The 23,331-nt window shown below is 45.9% G+C and overlaps 1 protein-coding gene across 1 annotated transcript; it reads left to right on the top strand.

Moving 5' to 3' along the window:
• Positions 1–9,368: 9,368 nt before the first annotated feature.
• Positions 9,369–19,329, top strand: selenom (selenoprotein M). Its single transcript, XM_038775102.1, has 5 exons — positions 9,369–9,529; positions 9,702–9,737; positions 14,222–14,256; positions 14,896–14,974; positions 19,030–19,329. Exons 1-5 carry the CDS (start codon positions 9,404–9,406, stop codon positions 19,243–19,245), a joined length of 492 nt encoding a protein of 163 aa, XP_038631030.1. The 5' UTR covers positions 9,369–9,403; the 3' UTR covers positions 19,246–19,329.
• Positions 19,330–23,331: the final 4,002 nt, after the last annotated feature.

Below are 23,331 nucleotides of genomic sequence, written 5' to 3'. Positions count from 1 at the left end.
GTGCCTGTGAACCTGCCTCCACTTCACCCGATGAAGGAACAGGGCTCCGAAAGCTTGTGATTTCAAATAAACCCGTTGGACTTTTGATGAGACCATCAATTCACGCGACACGTGGTTAGAAGCGAACAGTGGTTTTAATCGTCTTACAACGGAGCCTGCCTGTGATGAGATGAACCTCTAGATGAACTGGCAGGCAGGCTCACAACAGCAACCTTTATACTTCTGGTTAGGGGGAGGAGCCAAGGGTGGAGCCCAGTACAAGCTCCTCATCTCCCCCTATGGGTAGAGCCGTGGAACTACACATGATCTAGTACAAGGTACAGCTCAACACATGTTGTACAATACAGTGTGAATTATTAGTGTTTATAATTCACCACATTCACGCCCTGTGAAAAAATCAAGTCTGGCGGGGGTGATGGGTCTACAAATTGAGTCTGTCCGGTGGTCGAGTTGTCCGTGTGATCGGCGGAGCACCGGGGTTGCAGCCTCTTCTGGTGGCTGACATCACGGTTGGTTGGGGTACGATGGCGGACTCCGGGGGTCATTCTGTCCGAGCTTCATACCCGTGTGGTTCGACTGGGGACTGAGGGCGCTGGAAGCTTGGGGACGCGAGTGCGCGGAACATGTGCAGCGACCCGGTAGGTGCGGGGGCTTGGGGCGCGGCAAGTTGGGTGGGGTGTAGTGTGAGGGGTACCTCGGCGGTGGTAGTGGTGGGATTCGATCCTGCCGGCGCTAAGTCCCGGAGGGATACAGAGGGCAGAGCCAGGGCCAAGGGTGGAGCCCAGTACAAGCTCCTCATCTCCCCTATGGGTAGAGCTGCGCAATTACACATGATCTAGTACAAGGTACAGGCTCAACACGTGTTGTACAATACAGTGTGGATTATTAGTGTTTATAATTCACCACAACTTTAACCTGGTGTTGTGAGACTTCTTACTGCACCACAAGGCCTCGAACCCCTTGCCAGCATCTTCAATAATTCAGTCAAGTCAGGGATAGAACAAAGAACAGGAACAGGCCCTCCAAGCCTGTGCCGATCACGTGTCCGATATAGACCAACTGCCTGTAACCTTCTATACCCCGTCTGTTCATGTGCCTATCCAGATAAGTCTTTTAGGTCTTAAAGGAGGAGCTGGTTTAGCACAGTGGGCTAAATAGCTCGCTTGTAATGCAGAACAAGGCAGCAGCGGGGGTTCAATTCCTGTACCGGCCTCCCCGAACCGGCGCTGGAATGTGGCGACTAGGGGCTTTTCACAGTAACTTCATTGAAGCCTACTTGTAACAATAAGCGATTATTATTATTATTGTTATTAAAGGTTGCTAACGTATCTGCCTCAACCACCTCACTTGACAGTGCATTCCAGGCCACCACCACCCTCTGTGTAAAATCTTGCCCCACACATCTCCACTGAACTTTTCCCCCCTCACCTTGAATTTGTGTCCCCTTGTAATTGTTCCTTAGACTGGATATAATTCGTATATAGTTATGTATATGGCCTATCGTTCTCACAATAAATCTATAATGTATGTGTCAGTCCTATCTCAGTTGGTAGTACTCTCACTCCTGAATCAGGACTGGACTGTAACAATCGAGGCTGATGCTCCAATGCAGTGTAATCCATGTCTCGGGATGACAGACTCCATGTCACTATTTCAAAGTAGAGCAGAGAGTTATCCCAGTGTCTTCATCGCATATGAGTTTATGACATATGCAAATTGCTTCCTGTGTTTCAAAGATTACCGCAGTGACTGCGCTTCAGAAGATCTTCATTGGCTTTAATGCGCTCTGGGATGTCTGAGAGTCATAAAAGGCACTGTGTAGAACAAGCTTTATTTATTCTAACTCAGGCAAGTGTCAGGAATACAGTATGACTGGATTGTACTGGAGTCCAGATTGTGACTGCACAAAATTAAACTGGTTCAATGCACCGCAGACCCAGACGTAAGCCTGCAGCAATTGACAACCCAAGCCGCAGAACTGGAATGGTTGATTCTAGTTCCAAAGCCAGACTGTAACACCACAGTGAGTGATTGTAACCCAAATAGCAAGTCAGCCAAGGCTATAACTGATTTCCCTCTAGTGTTAATTGTAAGCACTACATCAGTTTGAAACTTGCAGCTGTATATTTATTTTTTTACATGGACATAGCAGGTTCAATTATAGTTAAATCAAAAAGGTAAATGACTGGTGAAATAAATGTAATGTTTCCCTGCTGCACTGTATTCTGGTGAAGTCATGGATTATCGGTGTACGTCCTCACAAAGCCATTAATTGATCCCTCTATTTTAGCACATTACCTTCCCGTCTCCAACCTCCCACTTCTCTCCAAACTCTTCTCCAAAATCCATGCCATTTTTCATGGAACTCCATGTTTGTCTCTTTCCAATTAGGTTCCCATCCCTCCCACAGTACAGAACTGGCTCTTATCAAAGTCACAAATGACATTCTATGTGACAGCGACAAAGGTAAATCATAATTCCTTGTATTTCGTGACCTGTCTGTAACTTTTGAAACGTTAGTTCTTTTCTCTCCCGACAGATGCTGCCAGGCCTGCTGAGATTTTCCAGCATTTTCTCTTTTGGTTTCAGATTCCAGCATCCGCAGTAATTTGCTTTTTGCTTTTATCCATTCTTACCTATTTGTATCCAGACAGGGGTTTCTCTTTCTCATCCTGCACCGTACCTCTGGTGTCGTCCAAGGATCTTTCCTTGGCCACTTCCTGCTTCTCACCAACATGCTTTCCCTTGGGGTTAATGGCTCAGTAGATAGCTGTGTTTCGAGCCAGAATTCCATTGTCCCTCCTAGGAGAAACACAAAGCGGTTATTAACATCTCTTCCAGCAAATGAGGATTCAGTCTCTCTCTTTTGTGATAATTCAGTTTGGTGACCAGTTCATCTGCCACTTCCTCTGCTTTATTCTTACAAGAGTCTGTATAGGAGCATGAGATGCAACAGCTTGAAGAAGATTATTTTGCTCCTGTAACTCATGTTGTAGCTCCCACAACAAAGGGTCAATCTGTGGTCATGTTATTTGCAGCAGCCATCTTTTTGGTCCAGTAGAATTCCAATAAAAAAATCACAATACGATAAAGTTTTGAACATACAGTGTTTGGATTTCTTTTCATGTTGCAGGAACCCAACACTACACTCTATGCAAAATAAATGATTGTATCTCTTTCTTTATTCTTTTGGTAACAAATTTCTATTTATGCCTCTAGTTGCTAATCCATTCACTCATGAAAATAGTTTTCTCTCGTTAAATTCTTCAAAATGTGGAATCTCCCGAGTTGGTATTGGTCCATTGATTTTGCCTCACTTGTGGCTATACTCAGTCACTCGTCACTTGCCTTACCCCAGAGGCACGGCTAAGATACATGGAAGAGGCAAAGTGATCTCTCTACTATGAAAATGTCTTCTTCACTCTGTTGTCAGGTGTTGGTTACAGTTCGGTTGGTCTCAATAAGTTTTCGTAGTCATGTGCCAGGCCTTACACTACACTCCCACCCTATGGGCATTGGCCCTTGCTGAGGTTTGTTCTCCATCTTCTGCTGCTTCACCCAGTTTGTGGAGGTGTTTCAACAGGCTCCACATTGAGGATACCCTCCATCGTGTTGTGTGGCAATACCACCGTGCTAAATAGGATAGACTTCAAACAGATCTAGCAGCACAAGACTGGGCATCCATGAGGTGCTGTGGGCCATCAGCAGCAGCAGAATTGTACTCAACCACAATCTGCAACCTCATGGCCACGCATATCCCCCACTCTACCATTACCACCAAACCAGGGATCATCTGGTTCAATGAAGAGTGCAGGAGAGCGTGCCAGGAGCAACATCAGGCATACCGAAAAATGAGGTGTTAACCTGGTGAAGCTGCAATGCAGGAATACTTGTGTGCTAAACAGCATAAGCAGCAAGTAATCGACAGAAGAGAAAATGCTGGAAAATCTCAGCCGGTCTGGCAGCATCTGTAGGGAGAGAAAAGAGCTAACGTTTCGAGTCCAGATGACCCTTTGTCAAAAGTAATAGACAGAGCTAAGCGATTCCACAACCATCGGATCAGATCTAAGTTCTGCAGTCCTGCCACATCTAGCCGTGAATGGTGGTAGACAATTAAACTCACTGGAGGAGGAGACTCCACAAATATCCACATCCTCAATGATGGAGGAGCCTGGCACATCAGTGCAAACGACAAGGTTGAAGCATTCGCAACAATCTTCAGCCAGAAGTACCAAGTGGATGATCCATCTCGGTCTCCTCCAAAGGTCCTTAGCATCACACATGACAGTCTTCAGCCAATACGATTCACTCCACGTGATATCAAGAAACGGCTGAAGGCACTGGATACTGCAAAGGCTATGGGCCCTGACAATATTCCAGCAATTATACTGAAAACTTGTGCTCCAGAACTTGCCGCACCCCTAGCCAAGCTGTTCCAGTACAGCTGCAACACTGGCATCTACCCAGCAATGTGGAAAATTGCCCAGGTGTGTCCTGTACACAAGAAACAGGACAAATCCAACCCAGCCAATTACCGCCCTATCAGTCTACTCAGCAAAGTGATGGAAGGAGTCATCAACCGTGCTATCAAACGGCACTTATTCAACCTGCTCACGGACGCTCAGTTTGGGTTCCGCCAGGGTCACTTAGCTCCTGACCTCATTACAATCTTGCTTCAAACATAGACAAAAGAACTGAATGCCAGAGGTGAGATGAGAGGAACTACCATTTACATCAAGGTAGAATTTGACCAAGTATGGCATTAAGAAATCCTAGCAAAACTGGAATCAATGGGAACCAGGGGGGAACTTTAAGCTGGTTGGAGTCATATCTGGCATAAAGGAGATGGTTGTGGTGGTTGGAGGTCCAATCTCCTCAGTTCCAGGCATTAATGCACGGGTTGACAGTGTCCTCGGCCCAACCATCTTCAATCGCTTTATCAATGACCCCCCTTCAATCATAAAGTCAGAAGTGGGGATGTTTGCAGATGACTGCACAATGTTCAGTACCATTCATGACTCCTCAGATAACAAAAGCAGTCCATGTCCAAATGCAGCAAGAACCTGGATACATATCCAGGTTTGAGCTGACAAGTGGCAACTAATGTTTGTGCCACACAAATGCCAGGCAATGACCATCTCCTACAAGGATCTAACCGCTTGACATTCACTGGCATTACCATTGCTGACTCCCCCACAATCAACATCCTGGGGTTATCGTTGATCAGAAACCAAACTGGACTAGCCATATTAATACTGTGGCTACCAGGGCAGGTCAAAGATTAGGAATCCTGCGGGGAGTAACTCACTTTGTGACCCCCCCAAAGCTTATCCACCATCTACAAGGTATATGTCAGGAGTGTAATGGAATACTCTCCACTTGCCTGGATGAGTGCAGCTCCTACAACACTCAAGAAATTTGACACCATCCAGGACAAAGCAGCCTTCGTGATCACTGCACCTTCTACAAATATTCAATCCCTCCAGCACCAACAAACAGTGGCAGCCATGCATGACATCTACAAGATGTACAGAAGGAACTCATCAAGGTTCCTTAGGCAGCACCTTCCAAATCCATGACCGCTACCATCTAGAAGGACAAGAGCAGCAGACACGTGGGAACCCCACCACCTGGAGGTTCCCCTACAAGTCATTCACGACCTTGACTTGGAAATATATCCCCGTCCTTCACTGTCACTGGGGCAAAATCCTGGAGCTTCCCTCCCTAACCAGCACTGTGGTGTACCTACACATCAGGGACTGCAGCACTTCAAGAAGCATCTCATCACTACTTTCTGGAGAGCAACTAGGGATGGGTAATAAATGCTGGCCTAACTAGCGGCGTCCACATCCCGTAAATTATCTTTTCAAAAAGGCTATTCAAGCATGGAGCTTCACAGTTACGATTGATTCTGTTATTAGCTGATGCCCGCAGTCACACACTTCCATCAGGAGTTACTAAACACAGATCAGGAGCAGAAGGAACCCTGAACCTCTCATGTTCAAAACCATGGCACTGAGGCCAATGGTAGAATGCCCAGTAGTGTCCTAACTGAGATCTGTTGATTCAGTACAAGCCTGGTCCCTTTCTGTACTGTATGACTGCAGAACACATGGCAGTGTATTTGCTCACTGTCAACTTAATACTTATTCATAACCAGAGAAGCTTCAATATCTGTGATTTCCACTCCTCTTTCACCCTCCTTCCCCACTGCTGCATTGTTGTGCAATGTCTAAGTACTTGCACACCATGTAATATCATCACAAAACTGAACATGTTGTTCAAACTGAACTTTCTTTGTGTTTTTTTTTCAGCCTTCTTCACTTGTCAGCAGCTCTCTGGTGTCTTGCACAATGCACCACCAAACCATCAGGTAATGATCATCAGGCGTCGAAGTATAGGCGACTAGGGATTTTCACGGTAACTTCACTGCAATGTTAATGTAGCCTACTGTGTGACACTAAGAAAGATTATTATCAGTATGAACCCAGATTCTGCACCATTGGGCTTGTTTCTCAGGAGGTGGGCCTATACAAACGGGACGACTACACCTGAACCAGAGATAGACTAACGTGCTTACTGGCGGGTTTGCTGCGCAACTGGAGGAAGTTAAACTAATTTGGGCTGGGGGAGGGGACCCAGACTGGTAGCAGAATAGGGACACAGTACAATAAAAGAAAAGCAATCAGTCAGAGGGACACAGTGGTAATAAGTTTCAGGGAGTAAGACAAGGCTGAATGGCATCTACTTAATGCCAGGAATATTACAGTTACAATGGATGAGTTGAGGAGGATTGACAGGTGGAATTGTGATATAGCAGCATTGGTGGAGACGGGGTTTAGGGAGGGCAGGATTGGCAGCTCACAGTCCAGGAGAATCTTCAGGCAAGACAGAGGAGGGGGTAAAGGAGGAGGAGGCTTTGCATTATTAGTTAAGCAGTCAGTTATTGCGGTAAGGAGCGAAGATATCTTTGAGGGGGCATCAATGAAGCTCTGTGGGTTGGGCTTAGGAACAAAAAAGGGACAGCCACATTGCTAGGTGTTTATTATAGACCCCCAGATAGTAGCGGGAAATTGAGGAGCAAATATGTGTGCAATTCACAGGGATGTTGTAAAAATAACAATATGGTAATTATATTATTGGGATAGTCACTGAATTGAGGGCTTAGATGGAGTGGAGTTCTTAAAATGTATACAGGAGAACGTTTCAGCTCAATACGTAGAAGGTCCAACAAGGGATGGTGCAGTGCAGGATCTAATTCTGGGGTATGAAGCTGGACAGGTGGTTGATGTCTCCACAATGCCAGACAACCATTGATGACCAGAGACATTCAGAATACGATGAGAATGAAAAGAGCAGCTTTTAGCAAGTACAAGTAAGCAAATCAATGGAGTCATTAATGGAGTACATAAAGTGCAGGATGGAGCTTAAGAAAGTAATTAGGAGAGCAAAAAGGGGATATGAGAAAGTTCTGGCTGGTAAAAGTAGGGAAAATCCCAAGATATTCTATAAGTATCTAAGTGGGTGGAGCCAGAGGACATTGGGAGGGTATTAAATGAATATTTCACGTCCGTCTTCACCCAAGAGAATGAGGAGGCAGATATGGAACTGGGGGAAGAGAGACTGTGAGATTATTGAGCAAGTTGTCAAACGGAGGGACAAGGTATTGGAAGTGTTGACAGACTTCAAATGGAGAAATCTCCAAGTCTGAGCGAATTGTGTCCCAGGTTGCTGTGGGAGGTGAGGGAGGGCGTATTTCATGCGTTGGTGCAGACTCGATGGGCCAAAGAGCCTCACCTGTACAGTATTATTCTGTGATTCAGCTGCTTTATCCCCTGTTTGCCCAAGGTGCTGAGACAACATACAGCCCCATATTGAACTCCCAGCTGAATTCAACTATTTCAGTCCAGTCCAGAGAGCAACCCTGGTATCCTGGTATTCTCCGCCAGATAGTACACTGAGCCCCTTTGTTCGTGCCCTTGCTAATATCTATAGCTATATAACTGAAACATATTAGCTGGTCATTATCACACCGATGTGCATAAGTTGGTATATTATCATGATGATTGGCTGGAAAGCACTTTGGGAGTATGTGAAAGGCACTTTATCAATGCAAGTCTTTCTTTACTTTTTTTCCCTTTTTTTAAAATTTAGAATACCCAATTATTTTTTTTTTCCAATTAAGGGGCAATTTAGCACATCTTTGGGTTGTGGGGGTGAAACCCACGCAGACATGGAGAGAATGTGCAAACTCCACACGGATGGTGAGTCAGGACCGGAATTTGAACCTGGGTCCTCAGCGCCGCAGTCCCAACGCTAACCACTGCGCCACATGCCGCCCTTTCAAGTCTTTCTTTACCTCACTACTAATACCATTTTAAAATTTGAAATGCAAATTTAAAGCTTTTGATGCGGTCTCTCCGAGGAACTGCCAATTTTCCTTGCCTTCATTTTCCTTTGCTTCTGTTCCATGGGCAGTGGACCTCCTCTGGTACCTCATCCAAGTGCCCATTCTTCACATGTGGCATTGGCACGGGTGATTCCATTGTATCGCAGTTGAATCCAGTCACTTGCCTGCGCAGCACCCACCTACCTTCTCTGCTAACCTCTAGACTAGGGAGGAGGAACCCACGCCAATTTCCCATGGGCCCTGTGGCCTCATGTGATTGATGAGGCTGCAAATCTCCTGATATGAATAACTGGCGGCAACTTAATATTGGGGTCACTGAGAAATCATTTTTTTTATTTCTAATAAGTTGTTTATCTGAAGGTTGGGAAATGGTGGTGTAATATCTCAATGATACAAATTATTAACCCCTGAGCTAAAGTTTTGAGTTGAATTGGGCCGTTTGGTAGCTTCCTGTTTTCTCCAGTTTTGCAGATGTGAATTTAGTGCCTAAATAATCATTTGAGGGGAAGTTTGTCTCGAGTTGCTGCTACACATGGGGTACAGGTCAGAGAGGGGTGGGGAACGTGGAGGCTCACAATCACACTGTCTCTACTTCACGTGTTGCCTGCTGGCGATGGCTGTAGGGTGCAATTAGATGCACAGAGGCAGTGGTGTAGTGGTATTGTTGCTAAACTAGTAATCTGGAGACCCCCGGCTCTGGGTATGAATCCCTTTAGGGAATGAAATCTGTCATCCTTACCTGGTCTGGTCTACTTGTGACTCTAGACCCACAGCAATGAGGTTGCCTCTCAACAAGCCCTCAGGCATGGGGATAAAGCCAGCCACGCCCACATCTCATGGTCAAATAAAACAAAGCTGATCTCTCATTTCAATCTCAGTCCCCGCCTCCTGTCAAGGCCACGACCTCCCCCATGTGCTGTGGTGGAGTTACTGACGTGGCAAGCAGCATTTATAGAAGGGCAGGCAGCTGAGTTGTTCAGTGGAGGAGAACTCATGGAGAAGGTACTCACTCTGAGCAACATGCTGCTGCTCCTGGCGGTCCTGGGTTTATTCCAGGCAACATCCTGCTACAAAATCAGCTTAGAGAAGCCTCCAGGACTGGCCAGAGGCAGAGTGGAGGTAAACTCGATGGAGTAATAGGGGGGGGACATGGGACAAGGGTACAACCCAGAGGAACGGGAGGCTCATTCTCCCATAGCGCTTACCCCGTTACTTAGTTGCAATGATTTCAGCTTCGAAATCCCAACTTTTAAATGTTCCAGTGTTGTGATTAATATTCTCCCTTTTGCAGACCTGCGGAGGATGACAGTTATCTGTCTTGACAGAGGTAAGAGATTCTCCTTAAATGCTTATTTTTCTACTTTTCGAGATAAACATGTCGTGAAATCGATAAATGCTTTATAGATGAAACCTTTAACCATGACAGTTGACTTTGCTTTTCAGTATAAACACTCCAGCAAGGGGGTATTGGAAGTGTCAGGTTTCAGCATCTTCTCGCTACTTAACTGCGAAAAGAAAGTGGAAAAATAATTTAAAACGGTGAACATTAATACAAGTGTTTTTCTGAGGGAGACAACAGGATGTTAATGAGTGGGTTTTGATGCCTTTTCCCCTAAAGTCTGAAAATAGTAAGCAGGATCGATTCAAATATCTCCACTGAATTGGAGTGAGTTGTCCTGGGTGCTCATGAAAGAATTGTTATTTCTCTGGTTTTGTGAGGATAGCCAGAGAAAGATCAGAGAAAGAGACAACAGAACAGATTCTGCACAAACAGGTCAGATTATGAAATAGAAATCTGTGAAATCTCAAAGGTGGTAAATATTGCAGGTGGACATTGACAATTAACCAGATGATTTCAGTGGGGCAGTGAAGACAAAAGTACTTGTTACTTTTTACATTGTTCTGTGTTCACATATTGTGAAATAAAGCAACTTAATGATGTGCATCAAACTTTGTCTAATGTACTGTTTGCTGAACTTGCCTTCACTTGTGATTGAAGTGCACGTGTTCAATGCATGGGAAGTCCAGGGAACAAGAGGTTAATTACTGTTAAACCCCGGGGTTAATATTGTGCAAGTAGAAATTAGCAGCATAAGTCAAACTTTACAAAATGAGGCATTCAAAGGAATTCAAAATTCACACCACTGAATTGTTGAAGCTACTTCTGGCAGGTCCATATTAGTAACAAGTCTTCCAAATTCACAGTATGTAAGGAGGCCATTTGGCTCATTGTGTCTGCACTAGCTCTGTGGAAGACAAATTCACCTAGACGCACCCGCCTGCCTTTTCCCTGTAGCCCTGCAAATTCTTTCGCTTCAGAGAATCATCCAATTTCCTTCTCAATGCCTCGACTGAATCTGCCTCCACCAAATTTTCCACTTGTGCGGGAAAAGGTTTTTCTCTCTTGTCACCAATGCTTACTTTGCCAATCACCTTAAGTTCTCACTTCTTGATGTGCATCTAAGGCATGTTTCTCCCCATCTACTCTGTCCAGACCTCATGATTCTGAAAACCACCATCAAATTTCCTCTTAATCTCCTCTTCTCCCAGGAGAACAATCCCAGATTCTTCAGTCTATCCATGTAGCTGAAGATTCTAATCCCTGGAACCATTTTTGTGAATCTCATCCAAAGGAAAATAAATAAATAAAAATACAGATAGGTACAGTGTTACACATTTACTATTTATGCTCTAGCACTCTTCATTTAATGTAGAAATCAGTGTGTAAGACAACCTTTGAAGCCTCCAAAAATCATTCCAAAAACGGTGGTTGACCTGAGTATAAAATGTGAACCACCAGCGTGAATGTTTGCTATTTTGAAGAGTGAAAAATAACACTTGTAATTCATACTTAATTAATGTGGCATGGCTTAGTGAATAAATAAATTAATTGTACAAAGATACCTTGAACCATAATGAAAGTGTTTTAAAGCCTCTTAAATTCATTGGATTCAGCATCCGTTGCAAAGAGTTCATCAGATACATTCTGAGTCACTTTGGCTATGGCCAAGTAAGGATCCCACTCTGGATCAAAGTTGGCAATTTTGTGTTCAGAATCATCCCTCCACAACAGATCACCTTCCACTCCACCCATTCAATTGGATATTTCTTAAATGATCCAATGATAAGTTTGTGTATTAATAGCATCCTACGATTTGATGACGAAACCACAGAAAACATCAAGCAGGATTGGGTGCCCATTTCCAGTTTTTGTGAAGCTTTTTCTCCATCAACCATCTAGCTCCTCCATTTGGTGCAAACATAGCTTGTTGAGGAACCCATCCTAAGATTGAATGAGAGACGTCAGACCTCCTGATCTAACTGCAACATGGGTGTTATTTCTTCTCAGGCACCTCTTCATCTTATTGGTTACATGGGATCTGAACATGTCCCTCACAAATAAGGTGCAGCCCATTCCACATATTATCGATCCATCCCTTTACTCCATCTTCTTCCATCCATCCATCCATTCTCTACCATGGACATGAACAAGAACTCCTGCAGGGATTGATTTTGCAGCACGGTTTTGCATTTGAAAATTGCCTGAGATTTAATTTAGTTCCCATTGGCTGTGCAGGCTGGTGCCACCATGAATCGTGTCCTCTCATGTCCTGTGGTTTTCACTGGAACTGTTTTTGAACCTTTTCGCTTCTCCGTTTTGTTGCTGGGCACATCAAATCATGGGCATTTCAGCTATGTTGCCAATGTGGCATAATGGGTACTTGTGTTTTGCCACTGCCTGACGAGGAATCACTGGAATTGGGCATTTTGACAGTTTCTGAGCGATCTTGGCCTCTGCCTCAACACTAAACCGTTTTCTTCAGTAAAGTGGCTGCACCGACTGGCTATTGCTCTGAAACCTTTACTGGCCTCAAGATTTGAGTTGGGCTCACTGAAGTGTAAATATACATATTGCACGTCTGGTCACAATGAAACCATTCTAACTATTTTTGAGGAATCTTCTCTGATCTCAAGATCAGGCCAGTGTCTGATCCCAATTGGCCACACTGAATTTTCTGGCATCTTCTTCAGAGAGGATTCATTCTTTTTCTATTCTTGCACCAGTTTTGCACCAACACTGAATTCCCCGCTGCAGCGCCGTTATTTGAAGAGTTAGTAAATGTTGTAACTTGAAACCAGCTTCATTAATTTAGTAGGAATGCTCATTTACTTTCATCATTTGCCACATGGGATCTGCTCTGTGTGAGCCTGTCTGAAACTCCTGTATATCTTCATCATCCACACAACCCGTACCGTCTGTTTGATCCCTTGCACCCAGTAATAAGGTAAGTAAAATATGCATTTGTGGGTGAAAAATTGAGGCTGACTGCTAATGTGAGCAAAGTATGTTGTGGCTGACAAGGAAGGGATCAACTTGCATACACTTGCCATACAAAAGTGAAAGCAAAACATGATATTTGGGACAGGAAAATTGGGCTTGACTTATACTCTGGGTCAAGTTATAAATCTCAATCTATGGTAAATTAAAATTACAAAGAGGTTGGCAGGCATAATGCCTGATGAATCTGACCAGTCTCTCTCTCTCTCTTGTTTCTCTTTTTTCTTCAAGAGAGTGGCACGGTGGCACAGTGGTTAGCACTGCTGCCTCACAGGGACCTGGGATCAAATCCGGCTTTGGGTGACTCTCTGTGTGGAATTTGCACTTTCTCCTTGTGTCTCCATAGGTTTCCTCCGGGTGCTCCAGTTTCCTCCCACAGTCCAAAGATGTGCCGGTTAGATGGATTGGCCATGATATAAATTAGCCCTTAGTGTCCAAAGATGTGCAGGTTAGGTGGGGTTACAGGGATATGGCAAGGGGGGGGGTGGGGGGTGCCTAGGTACGGTGCTCTTTCAGAGGGTGGGTGCAGACTCGATGGGCCGAATGGTCCTGAATTCTATAGAGGAATATTCTCAATGGAAATCTACTTTGTAGAATCTGGGAAGTGAACATTCAAATATGAATCTGTGGTAGGGGATACGAGGAGGCGGGGGGTTGGGGAGGGAGCAGGAATGACTATGGAAATGTTATAAAACAAATGTACAAGTTTAAAGTTTCATAGGTAAATTTCCACTGTTGGCTGGTGCTTCTTTTAAATGTGACCAATTCTCAGCATCGGAGAATTCAAACATCAGGAAATTCAACATTTCCCATCATAACAATATTAATGAAACTTCAGTCTGTCAGTCTGTAAAGGCACTGTGGGCATCGGGGTGGTGCCAACCTGCCAGGGGAAATTAACACTCTGCCCAGAGTTAATGTTTCAGGACCTTTCAATAGAACTGGGAAAAGGCTCCCAGGAAGTGAAAGAGGGGGCTGGTGTGGGAAAGTCATAAAATGGAAGATCTGTGATAGGCTGGAAGACGGGGGAGATTAAACGAGAAATAGTTTCATGGTGCAAGGCCAAAAGGACATGGCAATGGGACAGCAAATAAACAAAAGATGTGTCTACGGTGACTTTTATAGAGGAGGTGTGAATGGCAGAATGCTGAATAGCTGCTATCTCAAACCAAAATAAAGAAAAATGAGGGAAAAGCCAAAACTAGCTTTAAGAGGAAACTGAACATTCCCATCTAAAGTAAAGGGCAAAATGAAGCTTTTCCGATGTAAGCTCTGGCGTTTCATCATTCCCTGACACATTTTTTTTGCAGAAACTAGTTAAATCCTGAGAAACTTTACACATGGGAGATTTATTACCTTCAGAAAGGAAAGGGAAAATGTGGAAAGCATTTGTATTTTTTGATGTTGTGCAAGATGATTTAATCTTGGCAGAAAATAATGATTTCTATTTCATTTTCATTTCTGATTCACAGGTGAAAACTTTTGTTGAGCAAGACCTGCCTTTTTAGTATCCTTTGAGAAGGTGGAAATACATGTCAGGTTCATAATGGAAAGGTTTCATTGCTCAGATCTATGCTGGGTTTGTAATGGGTTCCAGGAAGCGAATTTTGGCCTTCAGATCCCAGATTCCATTCCCCACCCTCTCCCCACCTCCCCAGGTCTGTATCTAATACCAGCTACATGTTGTAGCCAAGTCTGTTTGGTAAATTCTGAGCAATACCAGTGGGAGGCGCTGCCTGCTCATCCTCTGAGGGAGGAGAGAGGCACTGACTATGGATTTAACAGAAAGCTTCCCCTCAGTGGGTGAGGGATTGTGGAAATTGTAGCAGCCTCACCACAGGCATCGCTGAGATTGAATTAGGCCATGTACACTCGGGATGGAACCCAAGGCCCGCTGGTCTGTAACATCAGCCAATCTGGACATTTCTCTGGATAACTATGGCTGTTTGGGCAGAAATCCGAAATAACAATGATCGGGGGCAAGGAACCTGTCCTCGCCCCAATCAGAAAGAAATAGGGTGGGGATAGAGGGACCCAATGGAGGGGTGGGTTTGGGATATAAACCATGTGTCTGCTGCATCGCCGGAGCTGCATTCCTGTTGCGATGACTTTTCTTGGTTGAAGCTTTCCTGATCTGCTGCTAAAGCCACAACCTGGTGTTGAAGTACATTCCAGGAGCAACGCCTGAACTGCTCCTTTTGAACTACAATTTTGAAGAACTGAATGTAAGATCATTTTTAAATGTTATGTTATGCTTTTTTCAACAAATTACCAATATAGTCAAGAGATGTTAGCATCAAGAACACTCAGATCAGGTACAATGTGTTGGATGAAGGGGTAAAGCTCCATTTATTTTGCCCAATAGCATGCCACAGTCCCCCAAACACAGAAACTGACCCTCAATCACCTATCCGCTGGTGTCTCTGAGTAAGTTTGCTGATTTACAACAAAATCACAGCCATAGCTACGTCCCCCCCCCCCCCCCCCCCCCTCCCTCCCCCCGGTGCCTCTCTGGATAAATTCACTCTTACGGCTAATGCAAGTTGTAATACTGAGCACAAATATCAGTTGATGTATAAGTGCTGTGAAGGATCTTGGAGAAGGATTTGTGACCCTGATTCTGGATGAGGAGTGAGAGAGGGGGAGGGAAACCGACCATTCAGAGTTAATAATCAAACATCCCTGTGGTGAGGAGACGGAATGAATCATTCAATAGTCAGAGGGAGCAGCCTGATGGGAGCCAGCCCAGGACACAGGGGGGTGGATCTCCCTGTCAACTGTACCCATGGGTCTGAGTGATATCTCTTGACCAGCGACTAAATTCATAACCTGGCATTGACCTACTTTCCGGGAGTGGATCCTGAGCTCATCCTCATGGACTACGCTTACCAGGAACTAGCTGTAAGACATTGATTTTTTTTCAATATAATTCCTTTTGCACTCATTCAAATGAGTGACAGGATGTGCATGCTGGGGAATTAAATGTATTTTGACTTTTGCAACCCAATCCAGTATCTTGCACACACGGGTGGTACATCACTAGTTGTGGGAAGTAAAACCCCTTATTCATTACCTCATTATAGGGGTTTGTACTTGTTATAACCCTCACGAGATCAATGGGGAGAGACTGATTAACGTCCCTGTAAGCCTCGTGGCATAAGAGCTCCCTCGCTGAAGGGTAGGGGCCCATCAGCAGGGTAATTGATGGCAGACATAAAACGGGCCCAGATAGGACCCTGAGCAGAGTTGTACCGGCTGGGACCTGGATTGTAACCTGTAAATAGTTTGCTCTAAAAATAAATCATTTTTATTTTACTCTCGTACCTGACTCCTCTCTGACTACTAAATTGGCGACGAGGATTGGATCTAATCGGTTCCCTCTCCCATATGTCACGTGAGGGTTATAACAGTACTACACCGGCAAGATTGACAATTTGGTGCTAACTTGGGGCATGTTTATACTGTGGGCTCACTTAGAATTTCACCAACTCTCCACAAATACATTTTTTGTGGAATCGGACTGTAAAATCGCACCAGCGTGAACGGCCAGAAAATCCCACCCATTGTCATGTCTGTCCATGCAGTATGTTGTCCAGGGGTCACGGTGACCTGATTGGGCTCATCATAGCAAGAGAAGTCGGTTGGAGGAAGTGTCTCCAGAACAAATTAATCCTGTCGCAATAACGTTCTGGAAATTCTAATCTCCTGCTGTAACTTCAGATATTTCTCTGGGTGGAGAAAGAGATCCCCAGTTGCCTGTTCAAGTTATGCAGTTGATTGAGAGAACCCCTGTGTAGTTTCAAGGCCATTGCCTGTCTTTTTTTAGTAGGACACTCAGAATTGCCAGCACCCTCCTCATTGGGTGGATTGTTATCCAGTGGCATTTCATTGTCCATGTTAGATCCATTCCTCTTCAAATGTTTTCCTCAGGTTGTGACAAGGTTTCATTTATCGCCCATCCCTAACTGCCTCGGGAAGTTGGAGGTGGGCCTTCTCTTGGAACCGTCAATGTTCTCCTTCAACAACCTTAGGTAGGAGATTCCAGGATAATGACCCAGCGATGATAAAGGAATAGCGATATCCATTTGTCAGGATGGTTTGTGATTTGGAGGGATGGTGTTCCTTCATCTTGCTGTTCCTGGTGGTGAGGGTACCACGGGTAGGAGGTGCTGTAAGCTTAGTAAGTTGCTTCAGTGCATCATAGATATCAAGAGCCGTGGTGGGCACCAATCAAACAGATCTTTCTCGGATGGTGTTGAGTTTCGAGATGTTTGCTGCAGTTGTGCCTATCTACGTGAGTAGTGAGTTTCCATTGCAACCTTGAATTGAGCCTTGCGGAGTTAGGAAAGACTGTGTGGGCTCAGAGTGCTGAGGCTGGGCACTGATTTTATGACTGCTTTATTAGTTCTGGCTAGATCTGGACACAGTCTGGTTAGAGATGACCCCCCTAGGAGTTTGTTAGTGGGAAGGATTGACAATGCTGGTACTGTTGAAGGTTGGGGAAGGCGTTTGTGGATTCTTCCCATTGAACATGGTCATTGTCTGCATTTGCAGTATGAGTATTCCCAGCCTGGACATGGTCTACATTCAGTTTGGTACAGGCTGCTTTACTATTGGGGCACAAAACTAATCAACACACAGTCCCGCCTTGAACCTGTGAGGGAAGCCAGATCACTGATAAAGTTACCTGAAGATGGTTGTGTCCAGGGGGGTTTTCCTGAAGGACTCGGGCAATAACATCCTGAGGCTGTAAAGCATGACCTCCATAAATCCACATTCATCTCTCTGCACGTCAGCAATCACTGAGCCTATTCCTTGACCTCCATTGAACCCATTGTTGGTCGGGCACCGTAGTATCCTACAGAGTCAAATATTGGCATCCCAAACATCTAAATCAACAAAGGTCAGAGACTGTAACTGGGACCACCTGGGTTTGTATGGCTCATCCTGCCGATAGCAAGACGGTGACACATTGTGTTTGAAGCTTATTCCTTTATATCACAAATCTTGTCAATCCTTAATTTTACTTGCAAGTCACATTTTCATTTCTTGTCTCCACAGCGTGGGGGCCTCACGGTAGCATGGTGGTTAGCATCAATGCTTCACAGCTCCAGGGTCCCAGGTTCGATTCCCGGCTGGGTCACTGTCTGTGTGGAGTCTGCACGTCCTCCCCGTGTGTGCGTGGGTTTCCTCCGGGTGCTCCGGTTTCCTCCCACAGTCCAAAGATGTGCGGGTTAGGTGGATTGGCCATGCTAAATTGCCCGTAGTGTAAGGTTAATGGGGGGATTGTTGGGATACGGGTTACGTGGGTTTAAGTGGGGTGATCATTGTTCGGCACAACATCGAGGGCCGAAGGGCCTGTTCTGTGCTGTACTGTTCTATGTTCTATTGCATTATTTGAAAGATTTAAGCTCAGTGTCGTTTTTTTCCACTCCATTTTACTCCTCTTTTGAAGATACTACATTTATCTGGGGTATGGAGCTAGAACAATGTGTGTTTTCTGTTTTGCATGCAAATGTCCATTGTTTATATGTGAGCCCATCACTGAGTTTTGGAAGGCTATATGATAATGGGGACATTACATCCAAATGTTCTCCTTCTTCGTCAATTTGCACATGTGTAAACACACCGACATGCATACACGCATGTAAATACCATGCATACACACATGGAGACACACCAGCATGTATACATGTGTAAACACACCGACATGCATACACGCATGTAAATACCATGCATACACACATGGAAACACACCAGCATGTATACATGTGTAAACACACTGCCATGCATACACACATGTAAATACCATGCATACACACATGGAAACACACCAGCATGTATACATGTGTAAACACACTGCCATGCATACACATGTGTAAACACAGACAGGAATACACATATAAACACACTGACATGCATACAAATGTAAACGCCATACATACACATATGTAAACACACTGACATGCATACACAGATGTAAAGACCCGTGCATACACATGATAAACACACCGACATGCATACAAACATGTAAACACACTGACATGCATTCACACGTGTAAACACAAACACACATGCAATAGCAAACAGTTGTGGCATCCCAAACATCTAAATCAACAAAGGTCAGAGACTGTAACTGGGACCACCTGGGTTTGTATGGCTCATCCTGCCGATAGCAAGACGGTGACACATTGTGTTTGAAGCTTATTCCTTTATATCACAAATCTTGTCAATCCTTAATTTTACTTGCAAGTCACATTTTCATTTCTTGTCTCCACAGCGTGTTGACCTCATGCCAATGACCAGGAAGGAGATCAATGAATTACTGTTGAAACTCGGATTTTACAAGAAGGAAAGTCCAGATGCCGAAGTGCCCGCTGATTTATACTATGCACCAATGATAGGTAGACCCGTAAAGCAGTCCAAACCCCTGGCAGGAAAACATAAGCAAGATGAAGAATTGATAGAATCAGATGAATTGAAGGAAGAATTTTAGGGCGACACAGTGGTTAGCACTGCTGCTTCACAGCTCCAGGGCCGGGTTCAATTTCAGCCTCGGGTGACTATCTGTGTGGAGTTTTCACTTTCTCCCCGTGTGTGCGTGGGTTTCCTCTGGGTGCTCCGGTTTCCTCCCACAATCCAAAGATGTGTAGGTCAGGTGGATTGGCCATGATAAATCGCCCCTTAGTGTCCAAAAAAGGTTAGGTGGGGTTACGGGGAGAAGGTGGAGGCTCTTTCCAAGAGCTGGTGCAGATTCGATGGGCCGAATGGCCTCCTTCTGCACTGTAAATTCTATGATCGCTCATTCTATGAAGATCTATAGACAACTGGTTGAAGCATAATCTCTCTGGCCACTAATTGAAGAGAAGGATAATAACCCACAAGTGGATTGTAAACCTGACTGGTTCTATCTTGGTTTGAAGCCTGCACTTTCCTGTCATGACACGGCTGCTTGTTAACCATCCATTTGTTCATTATCAACACCATCAATTTTATTTTTATTTAATTCCCAGCTAACTGGGGATGAAACCGTATTGACCGACTAGTGAACAAGTAGGTGGAGTCTGTTGGCAGATGTGTGTGGGGAATAATAGAAATCATCTCCCTGACTAACAAACCTACAGTCTATTGAACATCTGAGGCCCATTGGATCTGTTCTAACCTAAATCCCACAAATTGCCTCCTGCCACCTCTTGGATGAGATATGTTTGAAAATGGAAGGTCTGTCAATGGTAAACAGAACTGTCCTAGCTAGAGCACGTCAGGGTAAAGAACTGAGGTCAGCTGACAGCAACAACAGCAACAACAAAAGGGGGAGCTGATTGGTCCAAGGAGGTCCACACACCACAAGATTGGGTCCTGGGCCTGCTTATTGGCAGTGGCAGAGAAAATGCCAGCCTGGCGCCTTGGTACTGCCAGCTGACACTACCAGGGTGCCAGGCTGGCTGGCATGCAGGTGGCACTGCCAGGGTGACTGGCACACAGGTGGCACTGCCAGGGTGCCAGGCTGGCTGGCACGCAGGTGGCACTGCCAGGGTGCCAGGCTGGCTGGCACGCAGCTGACACTGCCAGGGTGCCAAGCCGGCAGTGCCAGGGTACCCAGGTGGCACCAGCAGTTCCAGGATGCTACCCTGCCCAGAGGGAAAGCACCTGGAGGCCTCCAATCCCTTGGGAGACCCCAAGTGCCATTATGTCTGATCCCCGTTTGTGGGGACCAGCACTAAACGGTGCTCGTCCGAGGTCTCCAAGACGAAGGGATTCGACCCCATGCCTTGTGTAGATCATGGGAATACATGGGACTCGCTGTCTCGCTCTAACATGCAGATTTTCAAAATAGTGATCCCGGCCACAATGGGTGGGATTCACATTGCGACGCCTCGCGGGGTCGTGTTAGATCTCGGGAGGTCATGTTACATCTGTGGCGAGCCGGGTAGATCCCGGAGGAGGGATAACCCAGCATTGAACAGCTGCGCTGCACCACGCCAGTGACTCAGCCAGAGTGAGTGACTCAGCCAGAGTGAGTGACTCAGCCAGAGTGAGTGACTCAGCCAGAGTGAGTGACTCAGCCAGAGTGAGTGACTCAGCCAGAGTGCGTGACTCAGCCAGAGTGCGTGACTCAGCCAGAGTGAGTGACTCAACAAGAGTGAGTGACTCAGCCAGAGTGAGTGACTCAGCCAGAGTGAGTGACTCAGCCAGAGTGAGTGACTCAACAAGAGTGAGTGACTCAGCCAGAGTGAGTGACTCAGCCAGAGTGAGTGACTCAGCCAGAGTGAGTGACTCAACAAGAGTGAGTGACTCAGCCAGAGTGAGTGACTCAGCCAGAGTGAGTGACTCAGCCAGAGTGAGTGACTCAGCCAGAGTGAGTGACTCAGCCAGAGTGCGTGACTCAGCCAGAGTGCGTGACTCAGCCAGAGTGCGTGACTCAGCCAGAGTGAGTGACTCAGCCAGAGTGCGTGATTCAGCCAGAGTGCGTGACTCAGCCAGAGTGCGTGACTCAGCCAGAGTGCGTGATTCAGCCAGAGTGCGTGATTCAGCCAGAGTGCGTGATTCAGCCAGAGTGCGTGACTCAGCCAGAGTGAGTGACTCAGCCAGAGTGAGTGACTCAGCCAGAGTGAGTGACTCAACAAGAGTGCGTGACTCAGCCAGAGTGCGTGACTCAGCCAGAGTGCGTGACTCAGCCAGAGTGCGTGACTCAGCCAGAGTGCGTGACTCAGCCAGAGTGCGTGACTCAGCCAGAGTGAGTGACTCAGCCAGAGTGCGTGACTCAGCCAGAGTGCGTGACTCAGCCAGAGTGCGTGACTCAGCCAGAGTGCGTGACTCAGCCAGAGTGCGTGACTCAGCCAGAGTGCGTGACTCAGCCAGAGTGCGTGACTCAGCCAGAGTGCGTGACTCAGCCAGAGTGCGTGACTCAGCCAGAGTGCGTGACTCAGCCAGAGTGCGTGACTCAGCCAGAGTGCGTGACTCAGCCAGAGTGAGTGACTCAACAAGTCTGCACATCCTCCCCGTGTGTGAGTGGGTTTCCTCCGGGTGCTCCGGTTTCCTCCCACAGTCCGAAGATTAGGTGGATTGGCCATGATAAATTGCCCTTAGTGTTGGGTGGGGTTGCTTGGTTTTGGGGTTAGGGTGGAGGTGTTGACCTTGGGTAGGGTGCTCTTGCCAAGAGCTGGTGCAGACTCGATGGGCCAAATAGCCTCCTTCTGCACTGTAAATTCTATGATTCTATGATCTAATGCCTGCAGCTATATGCAGTCAGCAAGGGGAACATGGAAACTAATATTTTAAAAATCAAATATTTGTTTCTCATGGCCTCTTCCTATCGCATTTCCAATGTCCCACGATCCCCAGCATTTCTTCAGGTGTCCATGTAGAAGAATCAGGTTGTCAGTAGGCTCACTGGCTGATTGGTAGCTGCACTCCTCTCCACTGGGAGCGAAGTGCATTCTTCACCAATCTCCCTGCCACAGATCCATCTGTCCATGACTGTATCGGTAGAAGTGACCACCGCACAGTCCTTGTGGAGACAAAGTCCTGTCTTCACATTGAAGATACCCTCCATCGTGTTGTGTAGCACTACCAGCGTTCTAAATGGGATAGACTTTGAACAGATCTAGCAACTCACGACTGGGCATCCATGAGGCGCTGTGAGCCATCAGCAACAGCAGAATTGTATTCAACCACAATCTGCAACCTCATGACCAGCCATATCCCCCCCATTCTACCATTACCACCAAGCTAAGGGATCAACCCTGGTTCAATGAAGAGGGCAGGAGAGTATGCCAGGAGGAACACTAGGCGCATTGAAAAATGAGGTGTCAACGTGGTGAAGCTACAATACAGTCTACCTGTGCACCAAACAGCACAAGCAGCAAATACTAGACAGAGCGAAGCGATTCCACAACCATTGGATCAGATCTAAGCTCTGCAATCCTGCCACATCCAGCTGTGAATGGTGGTGGACAGTTAAACAACTCACTGGAGGTGGAGGCCCCACAAATATCCCCATCCTCACTGATGGAGGAGCCCAGCACATATGTGCAAAAGTTAAGGTGAGGCATTTGCAACAATCTTCAGCCAGAAGTGCCGTGTGGATGATCCACTTCAGCCTTCTCCAGAGATCCATAAAACTATAAGTCATAGCAGCAGAAGTGGGTCATTCGGCCCATCGAATCTGCTCCGCCATTCAATGAGATCATGGCTTATCTGATGTGATAATGCTCAACTCCATTTTCCCACCTTATCCCCATATCCTTCTTTCAGTACTGATTAGAAATCTGTCTATCTCAGCCTTGAACATAATTAATGACCCAGCCTCTACAGCTCTCTGTGGTAAAGAATTCCACAGAAGTGCCGAGTGGATGATCCAACTTGGTGCCCACCAGAGGTCCTCAGCATCATAGATGTCAGTCTTCTGTCAATTTAATTCGCTCCCGCGATATTAAGAAATGGCAGAAAGCACTGGATACTGCAAAGGCTACAGGTCCTGATAATATTCCGGCAATAGTTCTGAAGACTTGTGCTCCAGAACTTGATGCACCGCAGCCAAGCTACAATACTAGTATCTACTCGGCAAAGAGGAAGTTTG

This window comes from Scyliorhinus canicula, chromosome 1 (assembly GCF_902713615.1).
Source record: "Scyliorhinus canicula chromosome 1, sScyCan1.1, whole genome shotgun sequence".
In the NCBI taxonomy this organism is placed as follows: domain Eukaryota; kingdom Metazoa; phylum Chordata; class Chondrichthyes; order Carcharhiniformes; family Scyliorhinidae; genus Scyliorhinus; species Scyliorhinus canicula.
This window is presented reverse-complemented; position numbering and strand designations above follow the sequence as displayed.